The sequence below is a fragment of the Cyprinus carpio genome, chromosome A5, assembly GCF_018340385.1.
Source record: "Cyprinus carpio isolate SPL01 chromosome A5, ASM1834038v1, whole genome shotgun sequence".
NCBI lineage: Eukaryota > Metazoa > Chordata > Actinopteri > Cypriniformes > Cyprinidae > Cyprinus > Cyprinus carpio.
The window spans coordinates 33838484-33857455 of record NC_056576.1 but is presented as its reverse complement, the minus strand read 5'-3'; the positions used below and the strand labels follow the sequence as shown (position 1 = coordinate 33857455).

The 18972-nt window shown below is 33.9% G+C and overlaps 1 protein-coding gene across 8 annotated transcripts; it reads right to left on the bottom strand.

Annotated features, from left to right (window-relative positions):
- Positions 1-1271: 1271 nt before the first annotated feature.
- Positions 1272-18854, bottom strand: LOC109087945 (layilin-like). Of its 8 annotated transcripts, none has more exons than XM_042756989.1 (11): positions 17848-18854; positions 15109-15182; positions 8448-8507; positions 5818-6423; positions 5349-5366; positions 4422-4719; positions 4189-4346; positions 3684-3728; positions 2768-2854; positions 1982-2084; positions 1272-1895 (listed from the first exon to the last, which is right to left on the bottom strand). In XM_042756989.1, exons 4-11 carry the CDS (start codon positions 5891-5893, stop codon positions 1544-1546), a joined length of 1137 nt encoding a protein of 378 aa, XP_042612923.1. In that variant the 5' UTR covers positions 5894-6423; positions 8448-8507; positions 15109-15182; positions 17848-18854; the 3' UTR covers positions 1272-1543. The 8 variants fall into 8 exon arrangements, with proteins under 8 accessions (XP_042612923.1, XP_042612925.1, XP_042612928.1 ...); XM_042756991.1 differs by having other exon boundaries at positions 15109-15177; XM_042756994.1 differs by lacking the exon at positions 5349-5366.
- Positions 18855-18972: the final 118 nt, after the last annotated feature.

The window sequence follows — 18972 nt, the reverse complement described above, 5'->3', positions numbered from 1 at the left end:
AAAAAGATCCTGCACGAGACATAAAGAGTGGCACCGACGCCACAAGTAAATATAATTACGGATTTTATATGCATTTGTGCTTCATGCATTTAGATTTTGCTCAATGCGTGAAAATAAACAAATAAACAAACAAACAAACAAACAAATAAATTAAAAATAAATTAAAATCGCAGGCATAGAGAAAGCTCTCTGTACTTGAAATGCAGCTGACATCATTACATTGGAATTTATATTATTTATATATTGGATTTTATTTGTTTGTTTTTTTGTATACCGCAACGTGGACCAAGAAACACTAAAAAGCAGACATATAATAACAACAATAATAACGATAATCATAATAATAACAATTGTTGTTGTTATTTTATAGTTTTGTGACTTAGCAGTAGTGTTTTATTTTATATTTGTACATTTAAACATCTGTATGTATGCGCTCCTAGTGCTTTAAGCATGTAGCCAGAGAGCGACCCCTGCTGTCGAAAACTATAGTATATAGTAAATCTATTTAGTTTCAATTTCATTCGTTTTTTTTATTATTATTAAGGCTTCATTAACATCATTGCATTCACATTCCAATATTTGCATATAAGAAACTTGAAGGATGTTTGATCATTCATTATTTCACAGGAACAGACAGTCTGCGAGAGATTGTCACAGTGTAATTACAGAGCCCCATACAGCACATCCAGTAAAAGCAGCATAACAGGCTCATGCAAACCAACCAGTGAGAGCAAACAAGCTGTCTCATATCCGAGCATCTCATTCTGATTTGTTGAGCAGCTTGTTTGTAACATTGTACCACCTTTGATTGTTCATCCTCCAGAATTTTGCTTTAAAGATGCATTAAAAACTGGTTAATCATAGGAGCCCATAAAAATTAGAATTTTAATATAAATAAAAGAGAGAGAGAAGCAAACTACATTTGATAATCATGTGTGACCTGTAAACTTCAGATGTTGTTGCACTGAAAGTCTGCTTGAGAGTGAATTGATGTTAGATCTGCAGAAATCTGGGATTTAGTTTCTCTCAGGATTATTATTGTTACCTGAAACTAAAATTAAAACCATACTTAAAATAATCATTAACTGGAAGAAAAAAAAACCCTTTAAACTTAAATATCTATTTTAACTTTTTTTTTTCAGCCGAGGCAACATTTCTCATTTTCATTTAAGTACTAAAATAACAAAAACTTAAGGTAAAACTATAAACTAAAACTTAAAAATGATATCAAAATATGTAATAATAATAATAATAATAATAATAATAATAATAATAAAAAAACTACCACAAAATTGCTAAACTTTTAGCTAAAATTGATTGAAATAGAAAATATGAATAAAAATCTAATTCACAATATTAACAAAAACTATATTGGTATATCAACAATGCTAAAATAACACAGTCTCTCATTCATTTAGTACATTTTGGAGTTTTCAAAAATGCCAGAGTCCACACATATCCAGGTCTACTCTGGTAAGACATCAACAGCTATTATCATTTTAGAGGAGAATATGCAGTTAAATGCTAATGTTCGTCTTTCATATCAGTAGCCATATAATTCATCCATCCATCCCTGGTCTCTGTAATATCTCCCGCTTCCACGGCCCTGCAGGGTGTCATACAAATCGTTGGTCACGAAGCCGCTCTCAGTGCTGGCCAGTGTCACAAAACCACTTTCAGTGTCTCTGCCTGCCAGGTTGTCATAATCTCCAGGTGGAGTGTCTGGAGAAGAACCCAAGAAGGAAGTGTTCTTGATGTCAGGCCGAGTGCCAGCCAGGTCTGATTCATGCTGCCTTCGGATGACGTTATAGACGTCAGGGCTTGGGCTGTTGCATCTTTCTCCAGGGGCCCAGTATCCCGGTTCCGTTGGAGGGGTCTCAGTCTGTTGTTTCTTCCTGTATGCATAAATGATGTTACATGCTCTCAAATTGATCAGATTTCAAATGTTTTGATCAGTGAAGTGAGCAGTCAAACAACGCACCTCTTTGTGAACAGCTTAAAGCAGAAAACTCCCGTCGCCACAATCAACAGCAGCAGAAGTGGTATGGTTGGCAGCACAATGTAAGCGATATTAAGAACATTGTCTAAAAAAAAAAAAAAAAAAAAAAAAAAAAACATGCAACAGGAATTTGGTTAGTGTGATCAATAAAGGTCAAAGTTTGGGGTTGGTAAGATTTTTTAAATATTTTTGAAAGAAGTATCTAATGCTCACCAAGGCTGCAGTAATATTGTGGAATTTTTACAATATAAAATGATTATTTTTATTTTAATATATTTGAAAATGCAGTTTATTTCTGTTCCTTCAGAAATCATGCTAATATGAGAAAGATTTTTACATAAAATAAATAAATAAATAAATAAAAAACATACAGTATTCTGAAATATTTTTAGAAAAATTTTTAAACTATATCATGCTAATATGAGAAAGATTTTTACATAAAATAAATAAATAAATAAATAAAAAACATACAGTATTCTGAAAGATTATTGGACTACATTTTATATACTTCTACTTAAATATTTCATGTTTAATTTCATGTGTTTCTTTGTAATTGTGAAATTGACTACCAATTTCTAATTGAAAACTGTTCCACACTATTTATTTTTAATGTATAGTGGAGCCCAAATGTCTGAGACCACAACTGAAGATATGCCTACTAATTCTAACACAATAGAGCTTATTGCAAATTATCAGCATAATCATTTGAATGAATCAAACTTGCATTTGAGATGATCCAAAGAGCCTGTCTGTGAGAACAAGATTCACCTGGAGGTTCAGATACAAGCACCCTCATGCCATCATCCTTCTCTGTGACAGAGGGGTTTCTGCGTATTTTGGGTGTTGGAAGAGCATCTGTAATATATGTGAAATAGGTTTTATGGTATTATCTGGTGTAAGACATTAATATAGAAGCACAACAAACAGAAAAAAAGTATGAAACAAACAAACACGTGCAAATAACCCAATAAATGCAGACTTTCTCATATTCTCACTAAATGGCATAATAAAATGAATCCATCCAACATTGGGCCAGTGGTCCTCAACCTTCTTGACTCCAAGGGCTACAAGGGCTGCTCAAGACAATATTTGACGGTCCTTCCATCTACGCTGATATGTAATATGATTATGTGAATTACACTAAATTTAAAAGTTGTTCCAAACTTGTATAACCAAACAGTTGACAGCAGCCATTGACTTCTATAATATTTTTTCCATACTATGGAAGTCAATGGCTATCGTCAGCTGTTTGGTTACCAACATTCTTCAGAATATCTTTGTTCGTGCTCAACAGAAGAAAGAAACTCATACATGTTTGAAAGAACATAAAGGTGACATCCCTATTGTCATAGAATTAGAACAATTATTAAAACATAAGGGTGACATCCCTATTGTTATAGAATTAGAACAATTATTAAAACATAAAGGTGACATCCCTATTGTCATAGCATTAGAACAATTATTAAAACTTTATAGTTATAGTTGTCCTTGGTGTGCACAGGCCCCCTACTGGTTGAACAACTGCACTGCAGTGAACCACTGCAATAGGTATCCTTATTTTACCAAAAAATTAAAAATAATAATAATCATTTGTTTTAACAAAATAATTTGTACTAATTATGCAGAGGTACTATATTAATATATAAATTAATGACTTTTGTCAAGCACAATATCCCTAGCTTACCTTCAAATGTTCTATTTTCTGCAGGGATGGGTGCTGTAGGTTTATCTGGAACATCACATGAAGACTATGTTATCATATTCTATACAGTTCTTGATGTTCTAGGAAGCTCTAATCAAATATAGCTATAATAGCACTGAAAATAATACTACTAAAATGAACTTTTAAATACTGTAAATGTCCATAAATGTCTCAAGTCTCTATGAGATTCTGCTCTCCAGATATGTGGTCTCTTCTGGAATGTAAGCAAATGTCTTTTGTCTTTTTCATTGTACACCAGATGGAAAACATGAGTGTAATTGCTTCAGAAAATAATAGGAGGTCTCTCTTAACAAAGCTGCACTATTTGAATGTGTCATTCATGTCTGTATAAACAGTGCAGGATGAGTTACAGTATGCTGAAGTTTAATGCTTAGTGTTGGGGTTTGTTCAAATCAATGAGCTACTGCATACCATTTGTGATGTTAACTGACAAAGAGATCAACTGAATAAAACATGCATTCCCAACCTTTGGTGTACTTGCAGATAAAGTTGTTTTTGGTTTCACAATTGTCATCATTCCACTGGAACATATAAGGCCCACCCTGATCCGGAGGAGCAGAGGGCTGATGGTACATCACCACACACACCTCAAACCCACAGGAAGGCTCATCCCAGTGCCAGTTCCTATCGCACCCAAACACAAAACAGTAAGCAAAAGCACCCGCAAAGGAAATGTGTCTAACGTGCCTCTGATCCCACCTGAAGGTTGCTTGGCTTCCATCCAGCCAGTAGTACTGAGAAGGACAGTCTCCGTTTATCTCCTCATGGCCTTGATCCCTACGGAGCCCGATCCAGAAGTCTCCGTCTGATGCTTTCAGTTCATGGATGAAGTTCTCTATCAGTCCCTGCTCAGTCTTAGACTCAATACTGAGAAGATCTCCACCGTCACTCCTGCAGGCTCGACTCGCATCTTCAAAGTTGAGTTTACGCCGAGCATCTTGAAAATAGGCGATTTTATAGCAAGGCTTCTCAGTGCCACGCTTGCATATCTGCTGGCCTGAGAGACACATTAAGACAATGGAATGTAAATTTATTGAAGTCAGGTCAAGTCACCTTTATTTGTATAGTGCTTTATACAATACTGGTTGCGTCAAAGCAGCTTTACAGTGTCAAATGTATGCTTTAAATAAACACATTTTTATTTGGAAAATTAAAAACAAAACAAACGTGTTAGTTTTTCCTTTGGCAAAGTGGAAAATCTAATTTTCTTCATGCACAAAGCCCTTTATTCATAAGTATATATTTAATTATTTTTCTAAAGCATGGGTTTTTCAGACAATCCGCAAATCCAGGGACTCCCTATATATATATATATATATATATATATATATATATATATATATATATATATTATATATATATATATATATATACACACACACACACACACATATAAAATGCTTTCCTTTCACAAAGAACATTAATAACGTTGTGAATAACAGACCCCTTGATGTTCAGTCAGTTGAAAAAGTGCCCAGGGTGTTCCCAGTTAAAGTACCTTTTTCCTCAGAGTGTAGATATTTCAAAATAAAAATAAAATGTAATTATGCTATGATTAAATGGAGTGATGAGATTGAGCTGTCATTTCATTTAGAGAAAGCCATTAGTGTCTGCGGCAGAACATACCTCTGGGCTCGTAAATGTCTGCACCACAGGAAGCATGGACAACACATCGGGTTTACAAGTGGTGAAGAGACAAAACAGCCACTCTTAAAGCATGATCTTAAGTCACTTCCTATATTTAAGCATCTCATTAAAATTAATAAAACAGGAAACGAATGAATCTATCGAGTCTTAAGTATGAGTTACTGAAAAGTGAGTGAAAAAAAAAACAGTTAAAAAACTTATTGCAAAAGCTTTCAACGTATTAGACGTAAAAAAAAACCTTAACATTTCAACGTATTAAAATATAGAAATAGTTCTATAGGCTATTAAAATTATTATTAAGAACCTGGTTGTCAAACTGGTTGATAATACTGACATACTATCTCAGATCTGACTTATTCAGGAAGATTTTCTACAAAATATCATATCTGTAGTTTAATCTTTTAAAATAGTCGAATGCAGCATTTTCTTTCCTAAATGTGTAACTCACCGCTCAGAAGCTTTGACGCGCACGCGGAGACGCTGAATAAAACCAACACGCAGCCACATTTTCTCATCAAATCCATTTTACCACCTTTTATCAAACTTCCATGGGCCTTAAAAGTATCTTCACCAAGACAATGAAAAGCCAAGTAAATAAAAAAAAGTGAACATCCAACAGCAGGAAGGCTTCGTCCAGTAGAGAACCGATCACCTGTCCCGTTATCCTCTGAAATCTTCGTGAACGTCTAGGGAGGCACGCGCGCGCGTGACCGAACACACAGAAGATCATAACACGTCATCAGCTGACAGGAATGAGCACGCCACGGGCTTTTATTTGTAGATCTCAACAAATCATATGAAATATTACAAGGACACAGTGCTCACTGGCCTTAATATTTTAATATCTTAAGTGTTTAAGACAATGATAAACAAATGTAGCGAGTCTAGCTGCATTTTAAGTAAACTTCTTAAACATTTGTCTATTTCCTTTGAAAAAAAGACATTATATTTCAAATTTGTGACTAGTCTTTAATATCATCACTATGTTTACTGGAGCTTCAGAACTTCTTTCTGGTCCTCATCCACAGATGATGAAAGGGTCTAGGGAGCCAGTCTACACAGAACACACAAATGATTTCATGATGTTTTCAAAATCCAATTGGTTTATTATATAAAACATTATCTGAATTTACTTTATAAAAGAAAATGCATTTTATGTTTTGCAGTGTTGTAGGTGAAGCACACAAATTAATCTGAGCATTATAGTAATGTGTCAAGATTCTGCATTTAATTTAATCTTGCTAGAAACCAATCTACTGCACAGGCTAATGAAAGTTTCCCTATGACATTAAATAAAGGATTTTGCAATGATGCATTTATAAGAAAGGAAATTGTTTTGGATAATAGGACAGGTAATCAATGCAGGTTTGTGCTGTCTGTGAGCAGAAAAGATTAGACAGATTTCAGATCAATATCCAAGCCTCAATATAAGACTAAGCTGGTTTTCCAATAACCCTTCATCACTGGGTCTAGAAATCAATTTTAGTAGGCTAGGAATCCATATAATAATGAAAATGTTAGAAACTATCAGTAATTTCCCCCTCTTTCAAACTGACAAACCATTTTCCTCCTTATCAGTTTACCTGTTTAAATGATATTTGGGGGTGAGGGCCTGTGTGCTTTTCCCTTCTATAATTGGATGTGATTTACAGTAGCAGCATCAACGGAATAGACCCCCTTATGCTGTCCACAACAGTAAATTACTATTAAGCACACAATTACTATTACTTTATTGAATGCAGTAATACATTGCACTGTACAATCACCTTTAATTGTAAAAAAATGTATTGCACTGGTATCCATAAGTTGATAAATAGCATAGTTTTTTTTTCACTAGGTTGCCTTTTCTTGGTTTGTTTCGGTAGGAAATCATCTCCTTCTGTTGAGAATATATATTAAAAACAAGGGACTCAAATGTAACAACATGCACATACAATTTGAAATGTTTATAGTAAAAATTTAAATCAGATATGCTCGCAAGGCTACATTTATTTGATGGAAAATACAGTAAAAACTGTTTTATTGCTTTACAATAATTTTAATTATAATCTAATAATTTAATAGATAATAATATTAACATTTAAAATAACTGTTTTCTGTTTTATTATATATTAATATTTTTATACTTTGTTGTCTGCTATATTATATGACACTATCCCAGAAATAATTCTTATATACTGATTTGGTGCTTGAGAAATATTGCTCATCATCATTCTTCTTCTGATTTATTATTAGAAATCTTATTTAACATCATAAATGCCTTTACTGTCACTTTTGATTGACTTAATGCATCCTTGCTGAATAATGTTAATCTAAAAAAAAAAAAAAAACGAGACCCCAAACTTTTGAACAGTGAGTTTTGTACACTGTAAAAAATATTTTTTGAACTTGGTGGTGATTATTGATGTATGTTTAAAAAGAAAATACGATTTCCGTCTTTCTACATCAAAATTTTACATATAATGTGTTATTTGCCATTTCATTTATTTGTGAAATTTACTAGCAATTTCTGAGTGAAAATATTTTCAAACGAAAAAAAGTGAAAGTATATATCTATTAACACTTAACTGTGAAAACTTTTCAGTATCATTAAAAATATAGCTCTGTACATTATACAGCCAAAACTGAGATGCATAACATCACATCCCAGCCCCCAAAATGAATAAACATAACCAAAAACAACTGACTTCGGTGTAGCTTGTATTAGGCTTGTAAAGTACTCAGCAGGGGCTGGATAAAGCACCACCAGCCCATAATCATCTGCTCCCCTGAGAGTCATCAAAGTCTTGAAGAAGCCCACCCCTCCTTTCCTCTCCTCCTCTATAGGGGAGGGTGCCCTAAGAAATGCTGAGGCTCTGGGGAAAAAGTGCTGAGGAAAGGAGAGAGAGCACTCTAATGAATGGGAGAGGAATAAAACACTTGGCTGTCTGAGGAACCCTGTCCTGCAGCATTCAAATATGCAATGGCTGTGTTAGCAGAAGACCCGAGATGAGGCTTAGGCTGATACAAACTGAACGTAGAGACCTGAGAGGATGTTTTAAGCTAATGGGGCCAAGTACTTCCAAGTAAATTTCTTACCTTAATTCGCTCATCCCTCTGCTTATTCAGAAGGGCAATAATCTGGTCTCGTTTCTTGGCCTAACACAAATATGAAATATATAAGTAAATGAAGAACGAAGGTACACTGCATAACAGTTGCTGAAGTATAATACTATAATGAATTTAAAACTATTTAATTACTATTTTTATAATTACTAAATACTGGTGTTATATTAGTTTTATTTATGTATAATTTTATTAATTTGAGTTAGCTATTATTTTTATACTGTCAGTTTTCATTTTAATTTTAGTAACATTTTTTGTAATTTTAATAATTTTTATTATAATTATATTATTATTATTCAGGTTTAATTAATTTTTATCTTAGTTTAAGTCTTGGTTTTTTTTTCCAATTAGTTATTTTAATACTTAAAGGGATAGTTCACCCAAAAATGAAAACGTTCTCATCATTTACTCACCCTCAACTTTTCAAACCTGTATCAGTTTATTTCTTCTGTTGAGAACAAAAGAAGATATTTTGAAGCCATTGACTTCCATAGTTTGAAAAAAACAAAACAATGGAAGTCAATGGCGACCATCAAACAGGTCTGGAACAACTTGAGGGTGAATAAATGAAAACAATTTCATTTTTGGAAGTACTATTCCTTTATTATTAAACTAGAAGAGAAAGGTTGATTTGGCAAACTGTGTTTCATCTAAAATTTCTATTTTATTTTATTTCAGCTTTATTTATAGCTTTAACAAATGTTGTAATGGTTTAGTTTAGTTTAAGACAAATACTAAATATATATATATATATATATATATATATGTATATATATATATATATATATATATATATATATATATATATATATATGTGTCATGTAAATGCACAACCAGGGCACACTGCATATTAGTTACTGAATTTACAGTATCTACCGACACCTACAGTGATGCCCATCTGTAAAAGACAGTGAAGGAAACATACACTTTCATAGAGAGTGAATAGGCAGCAGCTGTCCGAGAATACCAATCGACAGCTGCACTTACTAAATAAGCCTCATAATTTTGATTTAGTACACATAATCTCTGGCTGCACTTATTGTCATTTCATTAAATCCATTACATGCTTGTACACTATAACCATTTTTCAAGCCAAAGTAATTTTATGGCAGGTTAATCAGTTATAATAATGTAATGTAATGTCTCTGTTGATTATTATCACCCAGTGTAAACATCTGCCATATTGCAATCTGCTAAAACATACAATTAAATCATATGGAGTTGTGGAAGAGTACAATGCATCGGCAAAATAACATTAGAGCAGGCTGGAGTATGATTACATTTTCCCACACTGTATTAAACATTACAATAATATAACATAGAAAAATGACTTCAAAACATTTTTAAATTCAGCCTCTTTGACAGTGTAAAGCCATTAAAAAAAAAAAAAAAAAAAAAAAAACTCCAATGTATAACCCTTTGATTCAGAGGGTTTGGGAATGAGGTTAATTAGCTAAGAGTAATCTCATGAAATGGATCTGTCCTCCAGAGGGTCATCCATCTTGGGGTTTCCAGGTTTATTACTCACAGTGGGAAAGCAGACATTACAGGAAGGGAACATGCTATCTTCAGATGCAAGGAGATGAATGACTGACCAGATTGTAAAGAAAACATGAAACACAAGCTTATGTACACTGAACAAAAGTATAAACGCAACACTTTTGTTTTTGTCCCTATTTTCATGAGCTGAACTCAAAGATCTAAGACTTTTTCTATGTACACAAAATGCCTATTTCTTTTAAATATTGTTCACAAATCTGTCTAAATCTATGTTAGTGAGCACTTCTTTGCCGAGATAATCTATCCACCTCCAGCCTTAGGCTGGCCACAATAAAAGGCCAGTCTAAAATGTGCAGTTTTATCACACAGCACAATGCCACAGATGTCACAAATTTTGAGGGAGCGTGCAATTGGCATGCTGACTGCAGGACTGACCACCAGAGCTGTTGCCCATGAATTGAATGTTCATTTCTCTACCATAAGCCGTCTTCAAGGGCGTTTCAGAGAATTTGGCAGTACATCCAACCGGCTTGGGGTTATGGTATGGGCAGGCGTATGTTATGGACAACGAACACTGGTGCATTTTATTGATGCCATTTTGAATGCTCAGAGATACCGTGACCAGATCCTGAGGCCCATTATTGTACCATTCATCCACGACCATCACCTCATGTTGCACTATGATAATGGATGGCCCCATATTGCAAGGATCTGTAAACAATTACTGGAAGCTGAAAACATCCCAGTTCTTGCATGGCCAGCATACTCACCGGACATGTCACCCATTGAGCATGTTTGGGATGCTCTGGATCGGCGTATATGACAGCGTGTTCCAGTTCCTGCCAATATCCAGCAACTTCACACAGCCATTGAAGAGGAAAGGACCAATATTCCACAGGCCACAATCAACAACCTGATCAACTCTATATGAAGGAGATGTGTTGCACTGCATGAGGCAACTGGTGGTCACACCAGATACTGACTGGTTTTCCAACCCCCCCGGACCCCTCAATACAGTAAAACTGTACATTTTGGCCTTTTATTGTGGCCAGCCTAAGGCACACCTGTGCAATAATCATGCTGTCTAATCAGCATCTTGATATGCCACACCTGTGAGGTGGATAGATTATCTCGGCAAAGAAGAAGTGCTCACTAACACAGATTTAGACAGATTTGTGAACAATATTTTAGAGAAATAGGCCTTTTGTATACATAGAAAAAGTCTTAGATCTTTGAGTTCAGCTCATGAAAAATGGGGGCAAAAACAAAAGTGTTGTGTTTATAATTTTGTTCAGTGTGTAATGTGTAATGCTAGAGTACAGCACATGGAGATAGTAAACTGTATTGGGGCAGCTGACAAGCAACAATAGTGTTATGAGGTTTGAAGTACTATAATCTAAAGCTACTTAAGCACAAAAAAATAAATAAAATAAATTAGTATTACTATTATATTTTTATTAATATTTTGATTGAGCTTTTTAATATAGTACATTCAGTTTTCTTTAAAATTTTTCATTACATTTTTACTAGTTTTTATGCATGTGCTTTTGCCATTGTTTTTTTTTTTAGTAATTATTAGTAAAAAAAATATAAGTAATATTACTGCTTTAACTTAAAAAAAGAAAAAATGGAAATGTTGCCTTGGCAATGTGTTTACTTGTTGATTTATTTTCAGGTTTATTTCAATTAACAAAAAATGTCTTAATAGTTTTAGTATTAGTTTTAATAACCCTGCTAAACTTACAGTTTCTTATGATCTCATATTTATCGAGAGACATAATATGTACTTTTATTTATGCCACACTGCAGGCAGCAGAGCCATTTTAAATAAAAGAGGGATGGCAAAAAAGTGATTAAAATGGTAAAAATGTAGAAATAGCAACCAGCTAGAATGACCAAAGACATTTCCATATACATATACAGTGGTATCCTTTTTTTAAAATTGGGAAGTAAACTGAAAATTTTAAAATGTCAAAAAAAGTACTTTTTTTTTCAGTAAAGATATTTTTATATTATAAGATTCTGCACTATCAAGGTGACTAAACAAAATAAAATTGTTACTAGTGTACTCATTTATACAGATGGTCAGATGCACTTTACTACACACTCCAATGAATCTGAAGATCATGCTAGAGAATAACCAGGTTTTATACATATTGTGGAGTTCACACAGCTTGAGTGCTGCTCTCATTAAGGGGGCACATACTAAATACTAAAACATTCTGTTCAGTGGTATACTGATAATATAATCTTCATTAAACAAGAGATTAAAAAATAAAAGGATATTTTTGACATTTGGACACCACTGCATGTAAATGATTTTACCCTTAAATTGTGATACTAATTTAAAACACAAAATTCATGGACACGTCAACTATCATTGAATAATTTCAATGAATTGAAGCTTTGTGTCATTATAATGATCTAAGTCTATGAATAAATACTGAAAATCATATTTAGCATAACCTAATATGGCTCCAAACTTAATGCTCACAATATGCTTAGGTTCTGTGGCAAATTCAGATTCTTTAGTCTGTAAAGCAAAATTACAAGTTTTTTTTTTTTTTTTTTTTTTGCCCCAGCAATGCCAGAAAAGGGACAAATCAATGGTTCCTTATTCTTATACGCAGATGAATTGATCTGCAAGACCAGTGATTTCCTGCTAATCTGATTAGTAGATGTGGTTAGTGCAGTGTTGGGAGAGACAGTAGCTATGCGGAGAGATTTATCACTGCACAAATGTAGGGCTTAAGAGCGGTAAGCAGGCTCTTAAGGATTCTGCCTGCTGGATATAGCATTACAACTGACTCCTCTGTGAGAAATTTTACACAAGTCAGACAGCAATGGAAGCCTTTAAATTAAATCTGCAGACTTATCGGATACCTCTGTTTGAAAGCACTGAAAGTGTACAATCAATCAGCACAATAACTGCCTGGTAATATGAAGCACAGCATATCAGGTGTAGGATGAGTTATGCGGCAAAGTTTAGGGTTATGAGTGTGTTCAGATTCCTGGCATCATAGTATAATTAACATGTTATAGTGATGCTTGCTTTAGCACCATTAAAAACTTTATACTAGAGTTCCATGTTATGTTGTGATCTTAAATGATCTGTGATGCTCCTCAGAGACTCATTTTGCTTATGTGGCTTACTGAGAGCTACTCTAAAACCAGCAGATCCAGCCTGCCAGATCAACACTTAGAAACCCCGCTGATCTCAAATCATCTTTCATTAGAGATCCATAACTGCCCTCCACAGGCTGGCTCATTAGCTCTTTATGCTGCAATGCACTGTATAGAAATAAAGATTTCACAGCAAAGAGAGAATCAAGACAGGGGCCACACATCAGATTTTTTACATGTGCATTTTCAATCCACTAAATTATGCCTCATATCTCAATCTTTCTTATTGTTTTTGCTTCTCAGAAGTGCGAATTACCTTATTAAATCAGGTCCTTTTACTTGACATTCCTACATCTGTAGTGTAGTGTATTGAGCTTGTGGTCCTAGGGATGGTTGCACCAGCTGTACACAAGTTACAACTTAGCCTGTAACTCTACTTATAAACTAAATATCCACGGAAGCGTTCGGAAATAAGTATCGGTTGGAATAAAATAGTAGAACTGCCTCAATATGCTCTTCTTTTACCTTCAATCCTTTAGACATACGATGCTGTTGACATTTACACTCACGTACATATTAAGAGAGAGAAAATAATATGTGAATAAATGTACTTTGTTTCTTTTTTAGCACTTCTTCAACACAGCGTGCCTCTGTGTGCTTTGGTTCGTTCTGCGCTGCATGTGAAATGAAAGTCAGTCGTAATAAATAAATGGCATTTCTTATGTTTTTTGTTCTTTCAGTATTTATTGATCTTTATATTATATTTCAATTACAATTACCTATAGGCTAATGTTATTCATGATTAAGTATCGTTTTTAATGGAAACTTATTTTTACTGTTACATGAGGCAAAAGAAGTTAGAATGAATGATAAATTGAAATTCACAGCATTCTGTTCTGCTTGTGTATTTGAAGGCTTCTATTGGAAAATTTAAGGGAAAGCGTCATATTATGCTAACTTACTTTACGGAGAGCTTATGAACTACTAGCTAGGTCCTGCCTTACGAACAACTAGTGCAACTGAATAATGTATAGACTTAGTTAGAAACTAGTAGTTACTAAGCCTCTAGTGTGGACTCAACGTTCTAATTTAAGTTATAACTTACAAATGGCTGGTGCAACCCTACCCTGACCCTTAAACACCCAGCAACTCTACGACACATCTATGTTGCAACTACCCTAAAGAGCAATCACATTGGGCTGCCCATTACACCACAGCTCCATGTGCTCAAAATATGTAGAGCAAGTGTCACTGTGTTCATAAAAATATAGCACATTTTTAATCAAAGACAAAAGATCAATTCAAATTTTACAGATTAAAATCTCTAAATTTGCATTTTACATTCTACATTTAACATTTTTGTTCAATTTTTCGACCTTTTAACAATCAACTTCACTTTGTGTTCTATAGGCTACCTTTTCCCCATGAGACTTGCATGGATCATTCTTTCTTTTCTTATTTTTCATAGTGCTTCGACTCCTTGTAAAAGTGTTCTTTTGAAAGGATGATTCAAATGCTAAATAAATACATTTATTCTTATAGGATATAAAAGACTTATCAACTTAACTGCACTGACACTATCGGATGAGATCAAAGCTGAACTGAATTCAGCTGAATACAGAAACTATCGTCTTCTGTGGAGCTGCTTTATAGCTGAATTGATTTGTTTTATAATGGACACCTTTTGCAGCAACAACACTTTTATTGAGCTGAACTCAATCAACATGAACTGACTTGAGCTCAATAACAACACTATTGCCTTCTGTAGAACTGATTATGGCTGAATCGAACTTGTTTTATAATCGATGAACTTTACACAGTTATTAAACTGAATTGAAACACCGAACTAGTCTACAAATGGAAAGAAAAAAAAAAAACTTTTATACAAAATATATAAATTATTACTACAAAATAATCATCTTGCACCATTTGCCTAATTACTAAAAACAATAACCTTTTAATGAAATTAAATCAAATTCATAATCATGTTCATGTGCCACTGAGACCTCACCATCTCCATGTATTTCGGTCTCTCCTCTTCCTTTTGCTTCAAGTAAGCATCCTGCTGGATTTCATCATCCTTCTCTACCAAGCAAGCAAACAAACAGGCCAAATCAGATTAAGAAAAATACATTACGTTCACAAACACCTATTTGTGGCTAAAAAAACAACAACAACAACAAAGGATTACTCATCTTTATTTGATTTTATTTCAGTTCTTTTCATGTGCCACCAAAATTTGTTTAACCATATTTAAAGACTTCAACAGGGGTTCTCAAATCTGGCCCTCGAAGTCTGCATTCCTGTTGAGTTTTGTTTTATGATTTTTATTTTATGTTTTTTATAGCTCATTCATACAAGTTTGCAATGACCAGAAGGTGTGTGCTACATGCTCTAAACTAACAGTATTAGTGATTACCAAAATAATTATTTATATTTCTGTAATTTAATCCGCACCAGTATGTGTAAGCTCTTTAGTCACAGCAGTGTTTCTAATGCTAAAATATAATTATTGTTCTAATGACTTTTCGAATTTACTGTTTTACAAGAAAGGCAGAAAAATTGTAAAACACTATTTATTATTATTTTTTTATTCAGACACCCAATTACAGTCATTAACAACAGAGACTGTGGAAAAGTACATAAAAACAATGCCAGCAAAAATACAAGCTGTTATAAAGGCCAAAGAAGCCCATACAAAACAAAGTTATGGTTATGTGTGAATAAAGAGTTTTTTTCAGTTTGTTATTTACCTAATAAATGACAATAAAATCTTTTAAACAAGTTTTTGACAAATTCCTTAAATATTTGTGTTTTCTTTTTATGACAGGTGGTCTAATAAATTTGTTAACAGATTTAGACTGTATTTAATGACTGTAGGGCATCTGAATAAAAAACAAATAATAAAGTGCTTTACTATTTTTTTCTGCCTTTCTTATAAAACAGTAAATTCAAAAATTAATAGATAATAATTATATTTTAGCATTACAAATACTAGCTACTGTGACTAAAGAGCTTGCATAGCCTACTGGTGTGGATTAACCATTACAGAAACATAAAAACTACATTGGGTTGTGGTGGTCTAATAAATTTGTTAAGCACTGTACAATACAATTTTATGCAATACGCGCACGTACTATACATACTGTATGAAGTTTGTGGATTGTTGCAAGACTGTCCAAAACCTCTTTGTCCAGTTCTTCAGTCATAATAATTAGCGAGCTTGCTGTTCTAGCAATGGGTAACCAGAATTGTGTTACGGTTGCCAAGGTGACTAAACGCTTCATATAAACGGAAGTAGACTATGTGAGGAATTACATAAGAAAAGAAGAGGGACAATACATTTGAGATAATTCCATATTTCTGTTCTGATGGAAAAAAAACCTGTTAATTAAATTACTTTTAGTTTCTGTACTATATTAGATGAGACAATTAAACGGACAATATTTACATTAGGCTACTTAATTAAGTAGAACTTAATGTAGTAGATGTTTTGTGAGTAAGACGTATGAATGACCTAATGATTTACAATGAAAATCTGTATAATATCCAAAAACAATACATACTTACACAGTACCCTACATGTTTTCATAAGTAGAATTACCTTATTTTAAAATTAAAATGATATAGGCCTATATTGATAGAGTTTTGTCTTTGCGTAACACTGAGCACTTGCCTACAGTAAATGTTTTTTTTTTTTTTTTTTTTTTTTTACAATTACAAGGTTGTTAACATTATATCAAAATGAATAGGCCTACATCTAAATACATAAAATCCCTTCACGGAAAATGTCAGAAAAAACAACAACATATTTTTAAAGACTTTGAAGTATTTAAAATATACATATACAGAAAATAAATAAAAAATATCGCTAAAACAGACAAATTAGAACAAAGTGTTTCACTTTATTGGATGATGTAGGTATGCATTACAAAAATTACAGCAGCAAAAACAAATAGTTATATAATTGTATGTTGTTTTATAACTGGTCTTCACCTGGTAGTGAGGTTAGTGATTGCTATGAGGATTGTAATCAACTAACTACACTGCCTGATGACCACACAGTATATTCTCTGGCAGGGTCCATTTCCATCATTGTTTTTTTTTTTTTTTTGTTGTTGATGTCTCCTGCAGAACCTACCTGAAGGTTTTTTTTTTTTTTTTTTTGCATCTCACAAAGGCTGGGCTGTAGATTACAAATAGACCAACAGAACGCATTAACGCTGTCAGAAAAACATATCAAATAATTGTATCAGCTATGTGTTTCCTTGTAGGTCATTGTGTTAGCAGTATGGTTAGTGATTGTAGTTTATATAAAACAATCAGCTAACAACACTGCCTACAAACCAACCCCAACAGGTTAATATAAGAGCACACGAATCTGTTGTACCATGTTAACCAAAATAAGTCAGCATAACAATAAATATTTCAAATATGTAGGCTAATTTACATACCCAAGTCGAAGAAATAAGTTATAGCCTATCCACTGATTACTGAGGCATGACAAATAGCCTAATAATAATTTTAGTATTCTAGTGTTAAGTCACCTGACGCAAACACTCTCAGGTTTGTGTTCATCTAGCCACTGTTGTAACGAGCATGCTGACGTCACATGATCTCCAGGTCGGGTTGAACGTACAGTACTGCTTTTTAATTATAGTCTAGATAACTTTACCTGCCAAATAAATCAGTTTATAACTAGTTGCGGACAACGAAAGCACTCCAAACTTTTAAAGTGAGTCAACCTTACCTGAAGAAACTCTTCGGGAGCTCTCTGTGTCGCCCCATTATCTTGCACGGTCCCTCTGCGTTGGATTCCAGCACATTTTGTCTGTATTTATAGCCAGAGCCTATATTGTTCGTTCAAATTCAGCGCCATCCGAGGCGGGAGCCACTTGAGCGCGAACCACGGCGCTCCCCGCTGAAGACACTGGCGCTATTCCTCCAAGAAAAATACCGAGAAGAGCGCCGCACAAAGAGGGAAACGATATCAGCGTAAATACAGTTGAATGCACTTAATTAACTCAAACTAATGAGCTCTTAAGAAAATAAGTTCCTCACAGGTGATACTAATAATTATCCCGCCATGTAATATACTTCTACAAACTCTGTTTATGGTTGTTGCCAAGCAACAGCCACTTAGAATGTGCTTATTTCAACGGCTTCGAACGCTGCTCAATCAATCAAATTTTAGAGTCAGAATGATCAGTTTTATTATTCACAGTAGCCTAATATCTAATGATTAAAATAGTCTATACATTGCTAAGCCGTTACCTGTTATCATTCCTTAGGATGAAAGAAACAAGTCAAGCGTAATGAGGCCCATATCTATGTCAACACTGAAATCTATCTGTGTTGTTAACTGTTGGTAGCCAATGCTGTACAGTGTTTATAGTGGACAATGGTTTTCTGGACTAGGTTACCTAAGAGACCACTTAGTCCACGTGAAGACAGGTCTAGGCTTGCCCAGAGGGACTAGGCAAAAAGAAAACTTATAATGTCCTTGCAGGCCACATTAAGGAACAGGCTTTCTCAATTGTTCTGTAGCTAGACATATTTCTAAATTATGTCTTTGTTTTATTTGTTGTGAACTAGGCCTATTAAATTAATAAATCTCCGGGCCGTTCTAAAAGCAACACATATCATGCTTATAAATGGGAGTGCAGACAGCAATTCACACTCATTTACAATATTTGTCTACAGTATATTGGTTCAGCATGGCATTTAATTCAGGTCACAAATTTTTTTATTTCTTTGGTAGCTCACACAACAGTTAGAAGAACAAACAAATTCCATTTTCTTGAAATAGAGACTATACTTGATTTTGCACATTATTAGCTCCTCCCACAATTTGAAACACCTGTTTAATCTAATT